The following is a 24,514-nucleotide window of genomic DNA, read 5'->3' on the forward strand; positions in this document are numbered from 1 at the left end:
AAAAACAGAACAATGGAGGTAACTGAGGTTGTTACTGCCAGTTTTGCTCCATTCATGCCCAAAGGAGCTGTACTGGAGGGAAAGCATCAAACACCATGGTGAGGATTCAATCTCTCCTGCACAAGTAAAACAGAAAAAGATCAACATCCATATCTGCTGTCTTTGATGCCTTTGGGGTCTCTGAGCTTAGTTTTGCATGCCTGGAAGCTGAAAACCATTTACTTAGCTCTGAATATCTTCCAAGACATTTTAGGGCTCTTGTTGTGTCCCACTCTTGCTTCCTCACTCTTTTTCTGATGTCAGCTTGTTCACTTAAGTCCTGGGAATCAGTTCTGAGCTGGGAGCGTTACAAATGCCAACAGTCTGGCTGCATGCGTTTTCCTGGAGTCTTTCATATGCTAAAACCTCTCTTTGTGTTCCATGGGTTTGAAATAGCACAATTATTCATTATTCTACAGTTATAGTCTGGTTCATGTCCCAGTTTTATTCCAGTTTCTGATCACTGAATCCTATGGAGGGATAGCATCCTCCTAAACAACCTCTAAGATGGAATAACCTGCCTGAGAAAGAGCAGTAGATGTTGTTTCCTAATTTCTCCCCTTAGACTTTAAAAGGAGGCACGTCAGAAGCAAAAACAAGAATTTATTTGAACTTTAACCTGGGAAACTACTTATGCAACGTGTGAAGAAATGTAGTTATCAGTGTATGAAAACTGCAGTGACATTAACAAAGCAGAGGAGGTCAGGGACCTGCCCTATGCCAGCTTCTCCCCAGACACCAGTAACACCTCTGGAAATGGTTTCAGCTGTCACTCCTCATCTTGTCCCTCCAAACCCGGTGATCCTGCAGTGGCACTGACCCCTTAAGGACACAACCACACTCTCAGCATTCCTGATCACACCTGGTACCTCTGATGTGTTAATGCAGCTCTTTCCTCCTCCCCCTCCTGCGTGCCAGGGCCTGGGTTTCTTGTCCTGCTCCATTGCAGTCGAAGTCCCGTGCTCCCCTTGAGACACTGCCCTGCACACAGTGTGCCCTGGCCATGACTTTGAGCAGAAAAGGTGAAAACTGGAGACGAGCCCTTTGCTGTGAGCAGAGGACAGCCTGTGCATGTCCCCACTGATCTTCCCAATATGTCACCTTGAACATTTGGCTCTTATTCACTCCTTAAGCCTTCATCAGTTCTCCTGGTGCCTCCAAGCCATTCCCTGCTGTCCCCAGGGCCCAGCAGCAGCTCTGGCAGCCCGGACACCCTGGCTTGGCTTTGGCTCCTGTGTTTGCTGGGAGATGCGAGCAGAGATGTGAGCAGAGACTCGAGCTGCTGCTGACTCCATCCCAGCTGGAAGCTGCTGCTTTTACTGCTAAAAATGTGCATGCCCAGCCAAGCCTCCCACCTGCCCTGCTGCTAGTGATTCCCATGTGTTCAGGAGGAGGAGGAGGAGGAGGAGGAGGAGGAGGGGGAGGCAGAGCGCTCTGAGCAGCTGCTGTGGGCATTGCTGTGATATGATGCCCCTAACCCAGCAGTGCCCAGGGGCAGAAATCTTCCACCTTCATAATCCTTCTGTCAAAATGTGCAGAGGTGCTGGAGAGGGCTCAGCCTGTGCCCCCGTGGGGCTGTGACAGGAGAGGCAGCCCTGCTGTGTCACAGCCCTGCACACACACCGCAGCTGTGCTGGTACATTAATGCACTAGACCTTGAAGATGTTCGACTGTTTGTTTTCCTTTCATTGCCATAAGCAAACTCACTGACTGTGAAAAGGGATAAATTAGCATCTCCAAAGGCTGGGTCTCTCTTCATTCTGAAAACAAGCAGCAGCTCGGCTCCCTCATCCTCCTCCCTGCCTCCCACCCCGTGCTGTGCCAGCACAGCTCTTTGTGGAACTGGCCCAAACCTCGGCTATTCTGCTTTCTTGGTGAGCCAAACAGATTTTAAGCACTTGGCTGAATCTCTGAACACGGAGGTCACTTGTAGTTTCTTAGATGGGGCCTCACAGGCTGATCACTGCATTGATTTTTAACCTGTGCTGTTCTGGCTGAGTGCAGTAACTTGTATTTCAAAGAAGTCTCTAAACACCATCGTTTGTGTTCCAGCTTTGCTGTCACGATTCTGAGCAGCTCTGTGCTGCTCACTGAGGCATGTGGCAGCAACGAGCTTCATGTGCCAGGCCACCACACAGGGGTGACACAAATCCCACCTGGGCTCCCACCTGGGCTCTCACCTGGGCTCCTACCTGGGCTCTCACCTGGCTCTGGCTTCTGCAGGACCCTCTGTGCTGCTCTCCAGGTAGCTGCCTGCCTCTCCTGGTGTCTATTCCCCCGAATTCAGGGCAGGGTAAACCTCCCAGTGCCCAGACTCTCTGCCTTTACCAGCTGAACACAGACCACATCCTGCACAGGTATCCCAAATTTGGAACTTTATTTATAAAATGACTCATACAGGGACACAGTCCTGAAAGACTTCAGCCTGACAGGGCAAAATCACTGGGCAGGGCACAGTGAGGCTGCTGAGGGTGACTGGAGCTATTGCCAGGGGCTGGTTTGTGGATGCAGAGCCCCTTTCTGTGCTGCTTTAGGGACAAGCTCGTGTTCTTACACTGCTGAGTATATGCCAATGAATGCCACCATGCTATGTACAGACTTTGATTAAAACTTTTCCCCTAAATTAGATGGAGGAGATGAAAATGGCTTGGCAAAACAATGTGACCTCGGCAAGGATTCCCCAAGAGCTCGGGAGCAGCTCAAGTGAGGACACGCAGTGAATTATTCAAAGGGCTGCCTCCATTTCTCTGTTCTCTCCTTCCAGGTGAACTAAAATCCATACAGTGGGATAGTGGGACAATAATTTCTTCCCTTTGGTGCTATATTTAGATCATTCCTGCCAGCCAGGGTGGGAGAAAGAGCCCAACAGTTCCCAGCAAGCACACAATGATGAACATCCAGAGGAAGATCCTGTCGATGACCATGGCAACGTACTTCCAGTCTTCCTTCACCTGGAACACAGAGGGGAGAGGCCAGTTATTAACATTTCCTGGAGATTAAAATTTATGAAAACTCTTACAGCTTTACTCCAAAGCAGGATATTTTAATTTAATTCCAGAGATAGGAGGGGGAGGTCTTGCTCACACTTAGTGGAACTATAAAATGGCAAAGGTTTATTCATCAATCACCTGAGGGATCCCCAGACTGCAGGGGTGTGCATGTGAAGCCACAAATCCCATGGATAACACACCCCTGTGTATAACTAAGGCCATCTGCACACTCACTCTCCCATTTTCCATCAGCAGCAGCTGTAGCTGGGTGTGTAAATGAGGCTGTGATTCAGGCTGGGGTGGTGGGGGGTAAGAAATGACTCGTTTCCCCATGCTCATAAAAAGATTTGCTTACAGATTAACAAAGCCAAACCCTTTCTGTGAAGGGATTTACAGCTTTGGGTGAATAAGCAGTGAAAATGAACCAGCCAATACAAGTACCCTCACACTCCTCTTTTCCCATTTTTGCCTTGCTGTGGGAGGATTTTCCAGCAATTCCTCTCTGGGGAGTTCTAGTACCATGAGGCAGAAATGGTAAATGACTGCTTCATTAAGAAACCATAGATATATATATATATGAAAAACTCTTTTATTACATTGCTGTTAGTAATTTCTTTCCCAGGAAGAGGCCTGACCAGATGGTAAAGTTCTGTTTTGTATGACTGTACCCATTACGATTTCCTACAATTTCCCACTTGGTGATTAATAGACCTGAGGGCAGAAATTCAGCACACTGCCTTGTTCTTTGGGGAAAACATCTCAGCAGGAGCCCACTCAAACCTCCCCAGGGGCTGTGAGTGGTGAAAGGAGAAGGGGACAGCAAAGCTGAAAATGCCTTTTGGTAAAGGAAGCAATCCAGCTATCAGTGCAGTGCCATTTGCAGCAGAGGATGTTTCCACAGGTACAGTGGTGTTGCTGAGCTCCCTGGCTCAGTGAGCAGCTTTGTGAGCTGGGAAATGAAGAATGCACTGGAGACCATATAATATTTTCCCTGAACAAAGCATTTTCAATTTCAGGAATACCTGAACATTGTCAAAAGCTTAAGAATGGGTTCAATGTTTTCATTCAATGGATAGATTTATTCCTTTTAAAAGCAGCATTGAGTTAAGCCAGCCTTTATTACTGAATAGGCAGAGAAAACAACCAGGTTTATCCTGCATTTTGTCACCTCCTTGGGAAAAATTATGGTATCTTTTGATTGCACAGCCCTCTGCAAAACCATCTGTAATTAGAGTAAGTAAAAAAATACTGACCCTTGAAACCAAAAGGAATTCTCTCATGCCAAGATTCTATAATTTCCTTGGGTGGTGAACTATAATTTATTCAAATTTATAAGATCATGTAGTGACAGGACAAGGGGGAATGACTTTAAACTGAAATGTAGTATTTTAGATCAGAAATTATGAAGAAATCCTTTACAGTGGGGTTGCTGAGGCTCTGGCACAGCTGCCCAGAGAAGCAAAGTTCAAGGGCAGGTTGGATGGGGCTCTGCTCATGGCAGGTGGAATGAGATGAGCTTTAAGATCCCTTCCAATCCAAACAATTCTGTGATTCTACAATTCTGTGATAAGAGCTCAGGGGATAACTCCCTTTTGCTGCGCTTATTTTGTGACCTATTCATCACTTGCTGAGAGTTGGAGCCTCTGATGCTTAAAATTCCCCGTGAGAAAGGCATCTAAGCAAGCCCTGGATGATTGTTTTTATGGGATTAATGTCTTATGATGTAACCAATGTGTAAAGCAAATCTGAAATTTCCCATCTGATGTTCAGCTGGAAAGCTGGATTGAGTAAATAATGCCTCATTCTGGTGTAATAACTTTCTCTGAATATTTATGCTAGTAAAAATAAGTGCTAGATCACAGAAAGAAAAGAAACTTGATGAGTTTCTCTCTGAGCAAAGAAGAGGAAAGTGGGGGAAGAACAACTTGGACAAGAATTTGCCTCCTAATGTAATGGCAGAAATACTGAGCCCATTTTGATAATGATGGCTGGGACTGCATCAGATGTTTGTAAAATCAATATCCAGCTTCAGACTGAGAGCACAGAGGGTGAAATTGGAAATTATGGGGAGATAATAATAATAATAATAAAAAGAGGATAGGGGAGAGAAAATGATTTGGATTTTTAATTTTGTATTCTGCCACCATTGTAGCATTTCCTCGTGGTCCAGCAGCCCATGTGGAGTCTGATCTGCAGACATCCCTCTGACATCCGTGCAGCTGCCAACATCTGCCACCACAACTCCTGACCTCTATTCTGATTAGTTTTTAAGAAGTTCACTCAAAATTATTTTTGGGAAATGATCAGGGGAAGATCCAGCTGACTCCTTCACTCTAAAGTCCCAAAAAGTGGGAATCTGCAGCTCTGCCCTGGTGCAGCTCCTTGTGGGTCTGAGCCTCAGGATTTGAGTGGAGGATTGAGGGGCCTTGGTGACATCTGATCCCCAGGACCCAGAGTCTGCAACACAGATTAGAGCAGTCCCAGGCGGTTTTATTGTACTTTGTTAAAAATAACCCAGTGAGATTATCCTGTTTCCTCCCCCTCGGCTTTATTCCTTCCCATTTTATTTTTAAATATCTTCATATCAGAGCATTCTGGAGACGCACACAGCCATGGACAGAACGAGTTCCCAGATGGTGCTGGTGCTGTCTGGTTATTTTGGCTGATGTGTGACATGGAACTTGTTTTGCCTTTCAGTCTGTAATTAATTTCTAATGGCATTTCCATCTTCTGCTGGGACAATTCCACCATGTGTTTTCCCCAGTGCCCCATTGTGCCTGCATTGTTTGCAGATATCTTTCTGTAATAAACAACTGCCTCTTGCATCTCCCATTTTCTCTTCGCTGGAGCACTTAATTAAATGAGCTATTTACTTTTAATTTAGAAGCACTGCCCCTGTGGCAATGGAGCTTTAGAGAAAAAAAATAAAAAAAGAGACAGGAACTTAAAAGAAGCTCTGTTCTCCTTCTGAGAAGGTGAATGTCTCTGGAAATATTGCCCACAAGACAGCAAGATGTGTCTCAGCAGCTGCATCAGAGGTGCCTGCTGATAGATTTATTGAAGACTTCCATGAAGAAATGCCACAATTTGATTTTAAGATGAAAGCAAATTTCTGAGTACAGATTTTTTTCCCCAATAAATTCTCATTTTATTAGATAAGTTCTGCTCCTCACAGTGTATTTCAGTCCCAGAAGATCATTTTCCTTCTTCTTTTTCATTTCCACTGGGAGAAAAAAATTGTGCTTTCCTACTTTATGTTACTTGGGTCCAGAGAGAGGAAATAGTGCAGCCCCAGAATGGAGTCAGCATTATCCCCTCTATCTGAAAACTCAAGCTCTGCCTTCTGTGCCAGCCACAGCTGCTGTGGAACAGTGGAGAAAGGTCACCCCCAGTCCCCAGGGGAGCCCACAAAGCTGCCCCCAGCTCATTGCTGGATATTTTCCTGGCGCATTTCCTCACAGCCTGGGCTGGCAGGAGCTTGGGTCAGAGACCAAAGGCTCAAAGCTGCTCCTTTTCTTCTGCTTTTGATGTTTAGCACTGTAAATAGCTTTCTCCTCAGGATGATCACTTAATTTCAAGCAGTAGAAGGTATCAGAAGAAAATTTGTGGCTTTTGAAGACTGCTTCATTAAGAAAAAATTAAGAGGAAGGAACCCAAAATATTAATTGAGTCCATTCTTGTTAACACCAACCAGCTCAGCAGGGAGAATAATTAGAAATAGGAAGTATTATTGGTGTAATATTTTTTCATTTGCACCATGGGGAAAAAATTGAGCTAAACTCAACTGACATCCAAGGGTTTACTTGTGATTATTGCCAGAGGGAGAGAGCAGACTTTAATTCCTGCACTCCTAATGTGCTTCTGAAGTGCTTTACCCTGGCAAGGAGTTTTGGACTGGCAACTAATGAAGATGAGGATTCACAGCCCATCTCTGCCACAAATTTGTTCTGTGACCTTGAACAGAAAGTTTGTGTTTTGGCTGTAACTCCCCAATATAGGGAATTAACAGTTCCTTCCTCAAAGGGATGCTGTGGAGCAAAATCCATTGAAGAACAGAGGCCCTTAACTATGATACCAAAGAGTATAGAAATGGACAGTAGTATTTAGGCTTCCCTTGCTGCTGCTCAGTGCTGTGAAAAATGCAAATAAAAGACACTCTCCATGCTCAGGAAGTCTTGTATAAATACACTATGACTTTCACTGATTCTAAATCTTAAGAAATTTAAATGGTAGAGAAAGCTAAAAAGCACCTTTTGCATATGGATCTGCCCAGGAAAAGGTAGATAAGACTTTTCTTTAATAAGATGACTAACTTCAGATTATCTTGTGCTTCCTTTCATTATAGCCATAATTACTAGCACACAATATCCATACTCCTTCAGGAAAGAGCTACAAGAGCTTTGAAAGGATGTGGCATTTGTTATGTGCATCAGTGTCTCCATGAAAATTAATCCTTTCAGCCTCTACTCCCTTTATTTGTAGCCATATTTACCCCCACAGAATAAGCAGGAAATTTGTTCCCCCATGTCCCTGCACAGAGCCAACTGCTCCAGTGGAAGTCCACTAATAAATAATCACATCATGATACATGAGCAGAGCTGAACAGAGCCTGCAGAATCCCCACTCTACTACAGCTTCCCACAGCCTGCTTAGGCAATTTGCTTTCCTGGGCTCCACAGCCACAGTCTGTGATTAATAAAAAGCAGAGAGTGTGAATTCCCCATTTGTCAGAGGCTTAAATAAGGAATAAGTCTGTTCCTGTGAGATGGCTGCTCTTTGGGTCTCTCACAAACCTAACTGCGTCTTTGCTGCCTAACAACAACTTTATTCCTATTTTCTGCTGGAGAATCCATTGTTCTAGAGCAGCCCTGAGCATGACCTGGTTGTGCTGCCCCCTTGGCCATCATTCCAAGACCCCAAGGACATCTCCAGTGGCCAAAACCCAAACTAGAGGTACAGCTGAGCCTGCCTCAACACATACACACTCTGCACAGCCCCAGGCTTGCTGTGGCTCCCTTAGCAGCTCATTTCTGACCCTCTGAAGGAGAGCAGGCTCCGTTGGGACACTCACCGAGAAATCCGCGTCCTCCGCCCGCAGGTGGTCTGCGATGTAATGAACCCCTTCCACTGCCAGCTTCAGGGCTGGGGACATCAGCACCAGGTGCTGCTCCTTGGAGCCGTGGCTCTTGCTCCCCTGGGCTGCTGCGCCGGCCACCTCGCCCTTTTTGCACCTACACTTGCACTGAGGGGGCTTGTGCTGGGGCTGCTCCCCGTTGAGGTGGCAGCGCTGGGATGCTGGAGAGCCACTGGAGTGGCCGTTGGTCTGGGAGGAGTCCTCCTGCAGGTAGCAGTACTGGATGCTCCGGGACCTGCAGCGGATTGTCCCCTCCTCTGCCTTGCTGGGGCTGTACATCTGCTGCACACTCAGTGACCTGCCTTTCAAGACAGAGCTGGCCTGGCTGTCGCTCAGGTGGTGGCAGGAGGGCTGTGGAGAGGAGCAGGTCACCTGTATGGGCTCTGGGTGCAGCACAGAGTACTGCCCAGAGGGGGACTTGCACATGGGCTGAGGCTTGGCTGGCTCCTCGAGGTGGGCACAGAAGGAGGAGGTGGGGGACGGCTCGTTGCTCTGGGGGCTGGGGGAGGATGAGGTAGTGAAGTTGGGTTCCACGTCCATCTCGGACCAAAGCCTCGGCGCGTTGGTGATTTTGTGCATGGACTCAATGAGCTTCTTGCAATTGTCCTTCACTGTGGAGGGACGTTTCATGAAAAGGATCCGTGGGACCACGTCAAGGAAGACCCTCCTCACCCAGTCTGGCATGGTGTGGGTGCGGGGGGAGCGGTGGTGCACATTGAGCACGAAGACAGTGATGATGATGGACAAGGTGACGAATATCATGGTGAAGAGCAGGTACTCCCCAATCAGAGGGATGACCAAGGAGGTGGAGGGGATGATCTCCGTGATGAGCAGCAGGAACACCGTGAGGGACAGCAGCACGGAGATGCACAGGGTGATCTTCTCTCCACACTCAGAGGGCAGGTAAAAGACCAGGACGGTCAGGCAGGAGATCAGCAAGCAGGGGATGATCAGGTTGATGGTGTAGAACAGGGGCAGCCTCCGGATAATGAAGGAGTAAGTTATATCAGGGTAGATCTCTGTGCAGCACTCGTATTTCTTGCTGTTGTAATTGCCCACAGCGTTGATGATGACCCACTCCCCACTCTCCCAGTAGTCCAGCTGGTCCACATGGCTGTGCATGCTCACCAAGTCTATCTTGGCTTTGTCGTAGGTCCAGGAGCCAAACTTCATCGTGCAGTTTTGCTGGTCAAAGGGGAAGAAGGTGACATCGATGCTGCAGGAGCTTTTATAGATAGCAGGGGGCATCCATTTAATTCTCCCGTCATAGAAGAGGTGAGCCTTGGTCAGGTGGGTGACTGCAAAGTCACCATCAGCACTGGGGACAGATGGAAGACAAAAAAAGCCTCAGACTTCTCTAGGACATGTCATCTCTGGTAAGGAAATAGGATATTTAGTCCCTGGCTTCCAAATGACCTGAGAGGTACAAGAGGCACATCATGTCCAAACACTGGATCCATCTACTCTGTCCAGTGGATTTTGAGCTCTTGGCTTACACAAGCCCTGGAATTCATGCACATGTCAGCCTTTCCCTGGCATGAGTCAGTTCCTTGATGTGACTGTACACAGGTTTTCCCCAAAGGTGTCCCAGATGTGCTCTGGAATGGGTTGAGTTTGTTTTAGAGGTGGAAGAAGGTACTATCAGATAGTGTAGCTGTGGGCTGGGCAGAATTATTTGTGACAGCTGCTAAAAATGAGAGTGTTGGGTAATCACCCAGTCTTTTACGTGAAAAACAGCAAGAACATCCTATTAGTAGGAATAAAGAACATTAATCTTTTGATTTCCAAGTCAGGGAGAGAATTGGCTTTTGTGGTGTCTTCTCACAGGAACCCTCAACTGGGGGTTATCAGATAAACAGATAACAGCTCAGGAGTTTGTATTGGATTTGTATGAACAAATGCTGTTTTCCAGACTTTTGGAGGAAGAACCTGAGCTACAAACAGCAGCACTGCCAGACAAAGGACAGGCTGTGCAGGGGAGGAGAGCTTCTGCTAAAAACTTGAGATTAATTATTCAGGCTGATACAGATAGAAAGCTCTCTGCTCCTCCCCAGTGCTTCTGGCTGGAGCCAGCCCAGCCTGCAGTTGCCAAAATCCCTGGGCCCTGCTCTGCTGCTTCAGTGCCCAGATGTGCCCTGACAGCAGCCACACTGTGACAGGGGACACACATCTCCTCCTCCCTGCCAGCAGCAAGATCATCAGCACACGGGTGATCCAGCAGGGCTCCTCAAGCTGCAGAAGGCACAGGAACTTTCTGGATTAATTTCTTTAGGGCACCATTCATTTACAAGCAAAATTTTTTTAAAAAGGACTTTTTATAGTTTCATAGGATCATGGAATGGTTTGGGTTGGAAAGGACCTTAAAGACAATCTGATTTCGACTCCCTGCCATGGAAGTTTCTTTTTTTTCCCCTTCCACTAGACCAGGTTGCACCAATCCCCACCCAATCTGGCCAGGAACAATTCCAGGGATGAGACAGCCACAGCTTCTCTGGGCAGGCTGTGCCAGGGCCTCACAAGTCACATCACATATTTCCAATTGCTCCATGAAACATGCTAAAAATGAGACTGGTGTAGTATTGGGAAATAATGGCAAGATCTGGCACTTGCTGAGCTGCCTTGGCTAACACAGTTTCTGGGCAGAGATAGAAATGTCCCCAGTCCTCAGGATTACAGCCCAGATGTCTTTGAGACAATTTTCTAGGTTGTTTGAATTAATGGAAAAATAAACTCAGAATCCTTGTGTGGTGGAGAACCAGGTTTTACTAAACTCTTCTTTGTTCTTTGTGTTCTCTGGGGCAGATTTTGGGAAAACCAAAAGAACACAAAAGGACATAGTGCCTTTTGAATTCTAAACTGGATTTTTTCTAAAGATTTAAAACGCTTTGAAATAAAAAAGAATTGGAAACTACACACAAAACTCTCACAAGGGGATTAAGACAAAATCAGCATGGTGATCTACTCTGGAGCAGACAAACCTGGGCCATTGTACAATCCATCCAGTTCCTGTCTTACCTCTTCTTTCTTAAATCTAATTTACACTCCAGAACATGTGATTTGGATGAAAACCACCTTTTTTTTCTCCTGGGTTTTGTCAGGAGCACAGTAAAGCCAGATTGAGACATGAAACATGCACAGCAAGTGGCAGTCCGGTGCTTGCTGTTCTTGGTGGTTTTGTTTTTAAATCTCAATAGGAATATGGAATCCAATTCTGCATTTAATGATATCTCTGAGGCATGATTAAATAGCTCATTAATGGAGCAATATTTTTAATTGGATCTTATTAAAGAAAAGGGATTACGAGCATCCACTAGGAGTGTTCCCCTTCTTAGGTAGAGCAGTGTGTAAGTGGCTGGATAAACAACACAGGTGTGCATTTTTCTTTTGAAAACTCTTGGAAAAAACCATGCGAAACTCTTGTTAAAATGGCATCCAGGAATGATAATAATTCATGTAACTGTGTTTCATTCCCAGAAATAAATGCCTTCCCTGGCAGTTTTGCAGTTTCTGTGTGATCACCACACTCCTCTTCTGCGAGTGAGGATGGAACCATTGTGATGCTGCAGACCTTGTATGTCACTTGTTTCTCTAAATTATCTGCTCTTTAATGAGGAACTTTTTTTTTTTTTTTTTAATTGCTTGCCTAACAAATGCAGCTTCATCCTGGGTCCTCTTTGGCTCACATTTTTACAAATAACACTGGCACTGCCTTCCAGGCTGGATTTTGCCTGCAGTGCCATGGCAGGAGTGAAACCAGCTGCAGAACATCCCCTTGGATTTAGTCAGTTATTGACTCTGAGGAGCCACAAAACACCCTGGGATGCTCCTGCCTCACCAGCCTACCAGGACTATGAAGGAACTCCTGACTTTACTGAGTGTGTTTGGATTTCTCATTGCAGTTCAGTGCAGAGGAATTTGTAAGCAGGGTAAATCATCCATGCTGTGTACGCAGAATATATCCCAGCCAGCCACATCATGCAAAGACAGTATTCCCACTTGTCTCACCCTTCATGAATCCATACATTTCTGCCTCCTTCCCCAGGATTTCCACCCACAAGCATATGTGGACCTTCAAGCATATGTTTAGTGGATGGGAAGCTGTGCCTGCTGGCACCCTGCCCATGCAGGGCAGCCTGGAGAGATTCTCTCTCTCCCCTCCTGTGTGAGACTTTGATTCTGCTCCTCTCCACATGAGAGAGGGAGCAAACAAGGTCACCTGGCTGTTGAGTGCCTTCCAAAGTCTTTCCCCACTCTCCAAGGGATGGAGGTGAGACAACCAACTGCAAACACATCCTGCAGTTGGGAGAGTGGGGAAACCCTGTGTTCTTTTGGACAGCTTTGCTGTGGGAAAAGCCATTGCTGTTCCTACAGCCCTGAGTGCACCACGTGAATATTGCCTTAGACAGGAAGGTGGGAGACCTGATGAAGTGGGACAGAGAAAATGTGCAGACATTCCTCTGGAGCAGTGGCACGTTCTCATCTCACTCAGTGGAGATCACTCTGTTGTGACAGTTGTCGTGAAAATCCAGTTGGAAGAAGGCGTGAGTGCAAGGTAAACATCACAAGAACTGCAGAATTCAGATAGTCAGGCTCTCATGGTTACTCTGACCTGACAGCTTTAGAAACATGTCAGTAATAAAGAACGGGAGCTCTTATATTTTTGTGTCAAACACAGCAGCGCACACCAAGAGAGAAGACAATTACTTTTTTTTTTTTCCCAAAAAAAAGCTGCTGTGTGCTGCAGCCTTTGATTTCTCATTTTGAGAAGAAAGGCTGCTCTATTAAATCTCTTAAGTTTATAGGGGTTTAAGGATGGCATTGCTTTACTGACATCTACCAGCCATATTCAACTAAAAAGCTCTGCTGACAGAGAATTTCTATTTTCTTTTGACACTTTCTATTTTCCTGCAGTTGGGAGATACACCATCTCACAAAATTAAGTGTTTTCAGAGTGCATCTGAATGAGGCACACATTTATTTTAATTTCTGATGACGCAATTTAAATCCAAACAGACCTTTAAAAGCCTGAAAATTATCTATACACACATATGGATACAGTAGAGTGTCCTCACTTAAAGCACTTTTCATCAAAGAGCAGTAATAAAGAAAAATTGTGGTATGAGGAGCCTGCACCCTTTTGGTACACATTACAGAGATGCTTCTGGGATGTTCAGATTAAAATTCTCTTCAAAGGGAAACCAGAAAATATTTACTGGAAAATGTATACTGATTTGTGCTACCAAATAACTCAGATTCACTGCTTGGAAGGCACCTCTGGAACTGTTTCCTGCCCAAAACTCCCTGCTCAAAGCAGGTCAGCTACAAGAGGATCAGGACCTTACCTAGCTGGGTTTTAAACAGCTCCAGGATCGTGGCAACTTGGGCACAAAACCTCCTGGGTGCCCAGGGGAGATGTTTGTGCTCTGATGGGACTGCCTTCAGTCACCTCCCAGCTTTTGCTTGGTTTAGTGTTTACGAACCAACTAATGATGTTTTGGCTGTTGCTCAGCAAAACAAGCACCATTCTCAGCAAAGGCTGTGCCACACCAGTGGAATGAGCACAGGTGTCTCAGGAGGCTCTGACTCTGCTGGATTGGGGCATTTTGCTCATCTTTGCCAAGGATCCTGGCCAGCACTTTGAAGGCAGAGCTCCAGTTCTGTCCCTAGAATGTCAGGAGCAGCCCTTGGGTGTGAACAGAGCAGCAGCCCAAGAGAGGGATCCGTCCTGAATATTTCCTTCCATCAGCTCCTGCATTGCGGGGTAGAGCTTGGCAGCGAACCTCAAAGCATCTGAAGATGACCCTCTCCAGAAAAACAACCTCTGAACCTGCCAGAAGAATCAGGAGAACTGAAGGGTGAATTAGTGATTTCCTTTCTTTTTTGGCCAATTATAAATATAGCTGGTGCAGAATGATGAGATCTGTGCCAATGCACATAAAGAAAAATGTCAAGTATGTTTCCAATTTTAAAGGTTACACTGGGGCATCTTTTGGTATTTCTCCTCCAAAGAGCTTTGGGATGAGTCATAAAACCAGTGTTACTCCATAAATCTAACTGGTTGCAAACATCACAGTATAGCTCATGAGAACAAGCTGCTACAGTACTTTTCGAAAAACCTCTTTGCTTTTCCATGATTTTCAAAAGCTGCCTGACAGATGATCTTCTTACTCCATCCAGTAATCCCTTTGTGTCCATTTTATCTCTGGATGAATTCCTCAAGATATTTCCTACCCCTAATTACAGAAATTTGTATTTGATTTTCCTTCACATCTGATCTTGTCTTCTTTATTTCTTTTCTTTTTTTTTTTTTTTTGTGGGTAACTGTGGAGTCTAAGGCAGGGATTACTTTCTGGAACAGTTAATCCTAGAAAATACCAAGAAAAGAGAAACTTCTGAATTCTCAATATTCCCAGTAGCTTCTTCCCAGGTTTTACAACCACCAGGCTGGAGAAGACAAATGCTCTGATAATACCATGACTATCCAGCTGAAAACCAACATTAGGCTCAAGGACACGGGCTTGGGTTGCCCTGGGCAGCCTTTAGCACCTGGAGCACCTGGATGCAAACCTGTGCTTTCAGGGCTTTATTCTCTGGAGGTCCTATGTTGGACAATGGACTCAACACAGTGGTAGAGAAGCAAAAAAACACCTCAAAAAAACCCCACCACAAACAAAAAATGCAACCCCCAAGAGCTTATTCCCTCATTAGAGAAAAAAAATACAATTAATGTTTTGTACTTCAAATACACAAAGAAAAACTAAAATGTGCTTCAAAGCCATTCATGAATGGAAAAACAAATCAATGCAGAGGATTAGATAATTCATTTAGGAATGACTTGGTGGTGCCTGAAGAGCCTTTACAACCTCAGATAAGGAGCAACCTGGTTTTTTGGCAAAGACGAGGCTTTGTCACTTCACTATGAGGAGCTCATATTCCTCTGTTGTACATATGTTATGTCACATCCAGTAGAAACTATTTGCAGAGTCTTGGAACTTATCTCATCATGCCTGAAAATTCAACAGCATATTAATTTCCCTGTAGGATATTAATTTCTTTTCAGATTCCTTATGAATGTTGACAACTACATTTAGTCTCTAGGCCAAACCAGCCGAATTTACTGATTTAATTTGGGTCTCTAGAGTGGGTAAATGGAATGTTTTTTTACAATAATGAGCCAAGATATGAGAGTAACCTCACAACAAAGGGTAGGTTTCCTTAAAGATGTAAATCTGAAATCAATTGAAATTTTACCATTTCTGTAACATATAGCTCAAGATGAAAACAGGAGGGGTATTTGTATAATCTTTCCTAAAGGAGTCCATCCCAAACAGAAATACCATATTTCAATAATATTACAAGCAATAATCAGCTCACACTAAACAGCCTGAAGACAGCGAAAGGTCAGTTTGGCCTGTTGCTCTCTTCCACCAAGGTTTCTTTCCACATTCTCTCCCTCTCAGAGACCCAGAATCATGTGCAGCCATGTTATACTCCCTCTAAACTATACATATTTATGTGTTAAATATGAGATGGACTCCCTGTTAGCATCACCATGGCTAATCACTGTCATTTCCAGCTGAGATGCCCAGCAGGAGAAGCCCTGGCTGGGAATGCAGTTGGTGAAATGTTGTGCAAAAGAGCCTCAGCTTGGCGTCCCCTCACTCTGGAGGTTTTGCCTTGCACTTGCCCTGCAATCCCTAAAATATCTGAAACCTGATGAATATATTGACTGCAGCTCCAGATGGGTTTGGTAGGAAGTTGGGTGGAAAAGAGAAGTACATCTCAGGGCAGAAAACATTCTGCATAAGAACAAAGGGAAATACAGCAGTGAAGGCACATGGAATTCATGGAAACCCACTCATGTCTGCGCCTAGCTCACATCCATGCTTAGTTCATGGATGAAGCAACCAATTAAAAATGCATGATAGACTCAGGACAACCAACAGACAAATGCATGATTATTAATGCTGAGTGTGGATCAAAGGAGGGAAGCAGCCTGGATTTGGGGAGCTGGGGCACGAGATCTCCCTGTGTCAGCAGGTCCCAGGACAGGCAGATTTGTTACTGCAGTAAGGTGGGCAGGACTGAAAGACTCTCACTGCCCAGAAGAGGTTGAGAAGGACATTCTGGAGTAGCTGCTGTGGCCAGGAGATCAGACTTGGAGTCACTGTAGAGACTCCAGTGACAGCAGCAGTGAACTACAACAACAGGGCAGAGGGGAGAGCGTTTGAGGGGCAGGAGCCAAAGGCTGCCCAGCCCAAGGTCTGGGTGTCCTGGACATCTGGGGTTGTCTTCAGCATGAAACCCCAAAATGTCCAGAGAACTAAAGGATACCAAGATCTCCTGGAGTGTTCCTCATCCCTGGAAGTGTTCAAGGCAAGGCTGCATGAGGCTTTGAGCATCCTGGTCTAGTGGAAAGTGTCCCTGCCACTGGGATGAGATAATGTTTAAGATCTTTTTCATCCCAAACCATTCTGTCATTCTGTGGTTCCTTATTTCCATCCTCATCAACCCTGTTGAGCCAAGGGAGAGGAAGCAGAGGTGACATATCAGGTTCTGCTGTGCCAGTAGCTCCAGCAAAAGGATGGTTTGATGCACAAAGGTGGCAAGAGGATTTGTGCCACGACATTTCCTTTGGCACCATGGTCCACCACAACAACCACCAGAAGCTCCAAAAAATAATAATCCTTGCCATTGTCATTAATTAAACAATGAGAATGACAAGGACATTATTTTTTCTTTCCAGTGGAAGCTGTGAACACCTTTCTTGGCTGCCAAGTGAGGCACTTTTGATGCAATATCTATGTTCAGAGTGTGTCCCTGGAGGGCAGGAAGGTCCAAGTGCCTCTGAATGAATCATTTCCATCGGGCTAATCTCTGAAAGGTGCTCAGTGAGGATGCAGTGATTTCTGAGAGGTTTGCAATCACTCCACACCACTGAGGATCCAGAATGAGCTAATGGCAAAGATAACAGCCCCTGTGGCCTCCAAAGCTCACAGTCCCCTGGGCAGATTCCAGCTTCAGCCATTTATTTTGGTTTTTAAACAAGAAGCAAAATCATATCAAGCTAGAACCAGGCAACTGTTTATTAAAACCAAGCCTGGCTGCTGCTGTGAGGGTTTTCTCTGAGTGTCAGCCACATGCAAAGATGCTTTTCTTTGATGCCTGCAGCAAGTGTTTTCTCTGGGGCCTGTGCTGGGCTGGGGGACTGGGATATCTGACATCCTGGGAGACTGGAGAGCTGTGGTGGGGGCTCCAGGGAGAAAACAGCCTTGGCACTTGGGCAGCATTTCTAAGAGTATCAACAGGCTCCAAAGGAAAGAAAGAAAACAACAACCTGCTCCCTAGGAAGTGTTCTTACAAAGAACAGATTCCAAGTAACTGCTAGGAGGAACAAATACCTATTTAGAAATCATTCCAGAATGGTATTTAGCTGACCTGAAACCCCTGTTTGTCGATGCACAAGCCTGACATGTTTCAGCATATTTTCCTTATTTAAGCCCATCATCAGTAATTGGCTTTTCCAGTGGATGGTGATTAATTAGGGGAGAGCTCCTGGGTGAAATGAAATTGAAGAGGACTGAAAGCTCAAATCCAGCTTAATTGTGCATCTGACATGTGAAGAGAAAACAATACCTGGCATCCCCCAACAAAACTGGCTGCCCAGAGGAAAGATCACCAGGAGAGCAAAGCCCTTGTGATGAATGTCAGTCATGTCATTTAAGGCATGTTATAGAATCTACATGAACTCCGACCACAGAGAGCAAAATAAAGTGGAATTATTGCAGGAAACATTTTAACCTCATGAACAGAGAAAATTTGCAAGGATGGGTTTGCTCTCTGGTCACAGGGCTCACACTCACTTGTTGTAAAGGACAATGTCTGGCCTCCAGATGAGCTCCGAGGGGATGCGGATGGAGGTGACATTTTCATATTCCTGGGGGTCCCAGCGCAGCTTGTAGTCGTGCCACTCCTGCCAAAAATGAGGTGGTTACAAAGCTGGGAGAGTTCAGCAGAAAAACTGAAAAGAAACATGGAAAAACACATATCTGGGGGCACCCACCTGCTTCACCCACACATTCGTGGTCATCATTTGATTTTTCTCATCCTGAAATGCAAGAACAGATATTGGTTACAGGAGCAGATTAAGAGGCCCAAAGAACCCTCTTAATTTTCCTTGATTGTATTTCATTTACGTAATTACAAATCACCTCTGCAATAAATGTAAGTTCTGTCTTGGAAATAAAAAGCAGATGTTTCTGTCATTTGACATGGGACAGGGCACAGCTGTCTGATACCACTGAACAGCTGAGCCTGCACCTAAGCAATCCTGTGAGCAGATGGACTGGAATTTATTGGGATTTTACTCAGTGCTGATGGATTCAGCCTGGGATCATGATACCAGGTAGAGGAAAATCCTGCCTTTGACCTGAGCACTGAAGGAGGGGGGTGATGGATATATAAACCCTGACTCACACACGTTTGCTGGATTCCAGTGCTCAGCTTCACCTGCAAGGGTGTTCTCCTGTGAAACATTACCCATGGACACAGTTCTGGAAACAAGAAGCTCAGCAGCATTTCTCCTTCTACCAGCTGGATGAGCTTGTGACACTGTGGATTGGGTTTTCTGAACAAACCCCAGCTGCTCTGCTGACATGGAATTCTTGGGCAGCCTGGTGTATTTCCACCAATGGGTAGACTTTCTATGCACAAACAGCATGGAAAAGTAGGACTGTATATACATATTTAAATAATGTCAGGCATTTTTAATGCTGGCAGCGCTGCAGTAGAGTTAATTACTGTTTGCTGCTTGCCTTTTGTGCCCTAAGTGACTCAGATGAATTACGTGGGGCAGAGCCTTGTGCTGGTCTGACTGAAGTGTCCCACCAGAGCTCAGGGTTTACTTCTTTTTTATTTCTTGCCTTGGTTGGCACCAAACCCAGCTGAGTTGGCAGAGCTCAGCTGACAGCAAACTGCTCATCATTAACCTTGCTCTTGTGGCACTTCAGGATTGATTGTGAGCATTAAAACCCAGGAGGTTTGGGGGGGAGCTCTGCCTCCTCCTCCCTGAGCCTCCTCATTGCTGTTGTGGCACCAGGTGTGACACCTGAGCAGAGATTCTCTGCCCTGGAGCTAGGGACCAGAAGCACATGGAGGGAGGAGGAATACAAAAACACTCCAGCGAGAAACAAAATGGAAAGAAAATATCCAGCTGCTTCTTTGGATGCTGATGGGAGATGGAGAATGCCATGACCTGGACCAATCCTTGAGAACCTGCTTCTCCTACCACTTTGCAATTCAAGCACATGAGGGTCTCCACCACAGCCCCTTCATGGGCCATCCCAGTATAGCAGGTGCTGCCTTTTCCTGGAATTCTCCCTGGAACCACTCACCCCTGGTGGAAGTTGCTGCCCATCACCACACCATCCTCCTGACCTGAGTGAAGCACAGCGCCAGTCTCAGGGGATTATCTGAGAGGGCTTTGCAATGTGATAATGGCCAAGCTCCTGCTCAGCTGGATGCTCCTCAGGGAGCCAGCCCAGAGGGCAGCAGTGACTGCACAGCCATGCAGTGTTGTATTGCCAGGCCCCTTCTCTCAAGGTGAGCACAGCACGTGGGCTCCTGTGGACACACAGGCACAGGAATCCAAGTGTGTCTCTTGGTGGCTGCTCCTGGACACGTATTTCACTTCTCTCCCCTAATTTCTGGTCTCAGAAAACCCTCAGCAATCCAGGGTGAGGTAAGGACATGCAGGATGCAGGAATGCAGAGTTCCCCATTGATTTCTGTTCCCCTGCCCCCAGCTTTTGTCAGGAGGAGCTGGGGTTTGAATACAGCTCTGATTTCCCTTTCAGACTCCTCGTCGTTGGGAGCTGAGCCTTGTGTCTAACAACTGCAGCAGGGTCTGCACCAAAACTGTCACTGTTGGGAAGGGGGAGAGGAGCTGAAGAGCCACAGTGGTGGCAGGAGTGTCCCCAGCCACAGACTGGTGAGAGCTCTCCTCCAGCCATGCCCACAGGTCCCAGCACAGCTCTGCCTGAAAGCTGCACTCCTAACCACTGACATGGTTTTAAGAAGATTAATTTTTCTTAAGTAAACTGGGAAAGCTCTGTGGAGCAGGTGTATCGATCCCCCCTCTTCCACGATTCAGCAGCTGCATAATGGAAATCTCTCTCATGCCTCCACAGTCACTAATGTCTTCTCTTTAGTCTTATCAATTATTCAGATGAGAACCATGCAACTTCAACATTAGCAACTGCAAACAGCCCTGGATGCCTCAGCTGACGTAAGGGTGATGAGGGGAATGGGAGACCATTGCTGTGCTGCAAAGCTGCAAGTGGATGCCTTCTCCAGCAACTGGTGTCTTTTATTCCCCATGCCCTGAACCATCTCAGCTGTTTCCTTTTCATCTCAAAAATCTGATTTCAAAATATAAAAGGGTGTGGAGAGTCATCTGTTAGGATTGCCCCACACCAGTAATGTCTTTAGGTTGCATTATTCTTTCCATTGTCACAGGAATCACAGAATGGTTTGTATTGGAAGAGTCTTCAAAGCTCATCCAGTTCCAACCCTCTCTTAACACCTTCCACTAGACCAGGCTGATCAAAGCCTCATCCAGCCTGGCCTTGAACATTTCCAGGGCTGGGGCATTATCACCCCTTTCATTCTACCACATGACTACAGTAAAAAATGACAGGGAGTCCTCTCTTCTGAAAAATAGGGGTATGGACAAGATGGCCTTTAAAGGTCCCTTCCAATCCCAACCATTCCATGAAAGCCAGCCCAATACCTGCTCAAAGAGTATGCAGCTGCACAGACACTGTCCTGGGAAATGCCACATGCAAATAGGGACAGGAAGGAGAAAAATGCAGGAGCAAGATCTGCACAAGCTCTAAAGCCTGTGTGTCTGGCATCTGCAGCCCTGCAGGGACCTCCTTTGTCCAGCACTTGACCCCAACACACTGTGCCAGATAATCCCATAAATATTATTTCAGCGCACATCAGTCTGTGTGCAGACTCTGTTTTGTACAGGGCATATACAGTTTGCATGTGTGACTTCTATCTGAGCAAACACAGAATTTTCTTGTTAATATCTGCCAGATTAGCTAAAAACCCTCAAAACTTTCATTTGCAGAAACCTCTTCAGGCAATCTCTCTTCCCAAGGCGTGCAAAGCACTGTCCCTATTAGCTTGTGTAAATTAGTGTTAATGGTCATGGCTCAAATTCCAAATGAGGTATTTGATTTATTATTTTGCCAGAATTCTCTGGCATTTATGCCAGCAGCTCCACTGTCCTGCTGTGATCAGTCCCATGGGTTTTGATAGGGAATTTGGGATTTTGCCTGTAGTAAATGAAGAGTAAAGGATCCACTTTGATGCCCAGCTACTCACATGAGTCCCCCCATATTCCACCAGCTCTGTCTGCATGATTGCTGTTCTCTGCTGAGGGCAGAGCCTTCCCAACCCAACCCTGGGTCAGCCAGTAAAACCCACACCCACCAGGAGCCTCTCCCTGGGCCCAGGCTGGCTAATTTTGGCCTTTGTTGCACAAAGAGGCTGCACTTACAACATCGATGAGCTGCGCGATGGAGAGGCCAAAGCGCACCAGGACCACGTCCGAGATGTTGGCCACGGGACGGGACCACTTGTTATAGCCAGAGAAGAGTTTCTTCAGGAGCCTCTCCTCTGCATGGGCCCGGGTCTCCACGTGGCCAAAGGCTGTGGGGAAGGAATGGAAACACCTGCAGGTCCACAGGCTGGCATAGCTGGAGCCCTCTCCAGAGGGAAACTCCAGCAAACCACAGCTTGGGGACACGGGAGGGTGATGTGGTTTGTCTCCCCTGATGCTGTTAGGTATTCCTCACTCTATTCACCCACTATTACAGGGCAGGGTTGGTCTGAAGAAAGTGGGAGCACCAGTAATACCATCTAGAAAACACTTCATGAGCCATTCTTCCCTGAATCTGGTCTAATTTTTGTGGCCACTTCGTGGCAAATTTCTAGCACTGGATTCTGCAAGCAGGGAAGAGGGATGCTAGGAGGGCAAGCCAAAAAAGGAAAAAGCAGCCTCCTGCTGGGAAATAGGGATTTTAGATCAGATTTACACAGATTTCCCTATAAAAAACTGTCATTACATCTATTATTAAAAAAGACAGACTGACATTCAGCTCTTTAACCTGCCCTGTGGATATTTCACAAAAACCATGGGAGAAGGAAAATGATGGTGGAGAGCACAAGTTGAATGACAAGATCCCAGTTTTGCTCAAGCATAACTTTAAAAGTTGGAGGCTGCAAGGAGCAGCCCTGACCCTGCACGTAGGCTCCAGGAGCTGTCAGAGGTGCCTGGTGGTTGTTAAAAATTAAAGCCACGTTTCATCCAGGGGCTGCTGGAGGAGCTGCGCTCCTGTGCCGGCTGTACCAGACAGAGGGGAGAGGGAGCCGGGGGCTGTCCCCACGTCCCTCCTGGAATATGGCTTCTACTTATTCTGCAGCTGCCCTGGATTATACAAAGGGAAGCATTAGCTGAGCGCTGGCTGTGCTCTCCCCAGCCGGAGCTGTAGCCCCGAGACACATTAACACACTTCACCCAGGCAAGAAGCAGGATGCTGAGCCCCCGTCTGGATTCTCCCTCCTGTCCCCTTCCCACCGTGGCTTTAACCCTTTCTCCATCACATCAGACAAAAGGAGCAGAGAATAAAGGCAAAGCACTGCCCAGCAGAGGCTGGTGCTCAGGGGACCAGAAATGGTGGGGCAGAAGAGTCGGGGAAATTCCCTGTTGACAGGGGCTGGTCCCTGCAGTGTGTCTTTGAGAGGGATGAGGGAGCAAAGAGCTAAAGAGCAGAGCAAGGGGGGAAGAGCTTCTCAAACTTACCGGGGAAAATGCTGGCACACAGCAGCAGGAGGAGGTTTCTCTTAGGCATGAGAAATCCCATGGTGGAGCAGAGCTTCAGTGTGCAGAGCCTCCCGTCAGGGCAACTTTTCCGCTCTGAGTCTCTGGGTCCTCCAGGTTCATTCCCCTGAACTCCTTTCGCTCTCTCTCTCTCTGGGAAGGGATAGCAGCTGGTGCTTTGATTTGTTGTGGGTTTTTTTTTTTGTTGCTGTTTTTTTTCTTCTCTCTTGTGAGTGATCTCCAGCTCCTGCTCCTCGAAGGATGCTCTTTGCTGGGACGCTGCTCTCGTTTACTCACAGCGATGTGCCAGGGCTGCAGAGAGCTCCTGGGTGAGCCCAACCTCGCTGGGCTCTCCTCTGCTCCTCTCCCCTTTCCTGCAGGGCTCTTGGTGCTGGTTTATTTGCTGCTGCTGCTTTCAGCCTTCCCCCAGCCCTTGGGGCAGCCTTTGCTCAGGTTCTGCTGCTGACGGGCCACCGATGATGCCTCTGGAGCAGAGAGTGAGCACAGCGTGTTTGTATATTTAATGTAGTCAGTCCTGCCCGCCTCCTGCTTAGGAGGAGGAGGAGGAGGAGGAGGAGAGAATGCCTGCACTCCAGCAAACAGGCTGCAGGGAGGAAAACTTTTGCAGGAGAAATAAAGGGGGAGATGGAGAGCCCAGCTGCAGCCAGAGGTGCATATGGGGCCAGCTGGGATCTTTATAGCACCGGAAGCCCAAACAGTTCTTAATTAACGAAAGCTGTCTCTTTAATCTCGTCCAACTGCTTTTCAAAATCACTCCAGTGTAATTAGACTGAGATATTTCTGGCTTGGGCACGTATCTTTGCTGTCAATAATTGCTGGGGTGATGAACCTGCCCAGGAGAACAGGGCTCTGCTGTCCTTGGTGCTGTACAAACGTAGTACAAATACAAATATTAGTGTCTGCCCATGGGCAATATTGCAAATCAGGGGTGAGACTGAGACAAGGTCATTTGGATTTATCTATATGTTTGAATGTACCTTAAATACATCACAAAAAACTCTATTGAGGTCTTGCAAATTTGGTGCAGGAAAGAATAACTCCTTGTGTTAGCAAGAATGATTACTCCAGCCCTTCATCTCACATCCCTGATTCCTTGCATGGGAGACATGGAGTGGAACTCTCCCTGTTTCATTTCCAAGCTAGCTTTGATATTAACACAATTACTTCCACACGGATAGCAAATGGATTTAATTTTCAGGCAGGGGTAATGTTGCCAGCTGCAAAATTAATCAGAGTCTGTTCTAATAATATTAGCTACATATTTTATGTATAATACTTTCCCTATTCCCAAAGCATCTCAAATATCTTCCAATATAATAGATTGCTCACTGCAAATGGGGAGGATTAAAGTCACAAGAGAAAATAGGTCTATAGTGAGATTATAAATAACATCACTGTAGTACCAAACTCGACTTATCTTGTTTTTCTTATCTCTTCCTCA

At 46.3% G+C, this 24,514-nt stretch overlaps 1 protein-coding gene across 1 annotated transcript; it reads right to left on the reverse strand.

The window, feature by feature from the left end:
- Positions 1–2,399: 2,399 nt before the first annotated feature.
- CHRNA4 (cholinergic receptor nicotinic alpha 4 subunit) lies at positions 2,400–23,619 on the reverse strand. Its single transcript, XM_005422158.2, has 6 exons — positions 23,035–23,619; positions 21,730–21,881; positions 18,227–18,271; positions 18,027–18,136; positions 8,101–9,481; positions 2,400–2,990 (listed from the first exon to the last, which is right to left on the reverse strand). The coding sequence occupies exons 1-6, from the start codon at positions 23,093–23,095 to the stop codon at positions 2,865–2,867; spliced, it is 1,875 nt and encodes a 624-aa protein (XP_005422215.1). The 5' UTR covers positions 23,096–23,619; the 3' UTR covers positions 2,400–2,864.
- Between the last annotated feature and the right edge of the window lie 895 nt (positions 23,620–24,514).

Source organism: Geospiza fortis, unplaced genomic scaffold, assembly GCF_000277835.1.
Source record: "Geospiza fortis unplaced genomic scaffold, GeoFor_1.0 scaffold188, whole genome shotgun sequence".
NCBI lineage: Eukaryota > Metazoa > Chordata > Aves > Passeriformes > Thraupidae > Geospiza > Geospiza fortis.

What these genes read in the sequence shown, in the direction of transcription:
- CHRNA4 (XM_005422158.2), bottom strand. Translation starts at nt 23,095, where the DNA reads ATGGGATTTCTCATGCCTAAGAGAAACCTCCTCCTGCTGCTGTGTGCC. An exon ending in GACATTGTCCTTTACAACAA is followed by an intron (nt 9,482 to 18,026) that starts GTGAGTGTGAGC and finishes ATCTGTCCCCAG; the next exon opens with TGCTGATGGTGACTTTGCAG. An exon ending in CGGAGGACGCGGATTTCTCG is followed by an intron (nt 2,991 to 8,100) that starts GTGAGTGTCCCA and finishes TCTGTGTTCCAG; the next exon opens with GTGAAGGAAGACTGGAAGTA.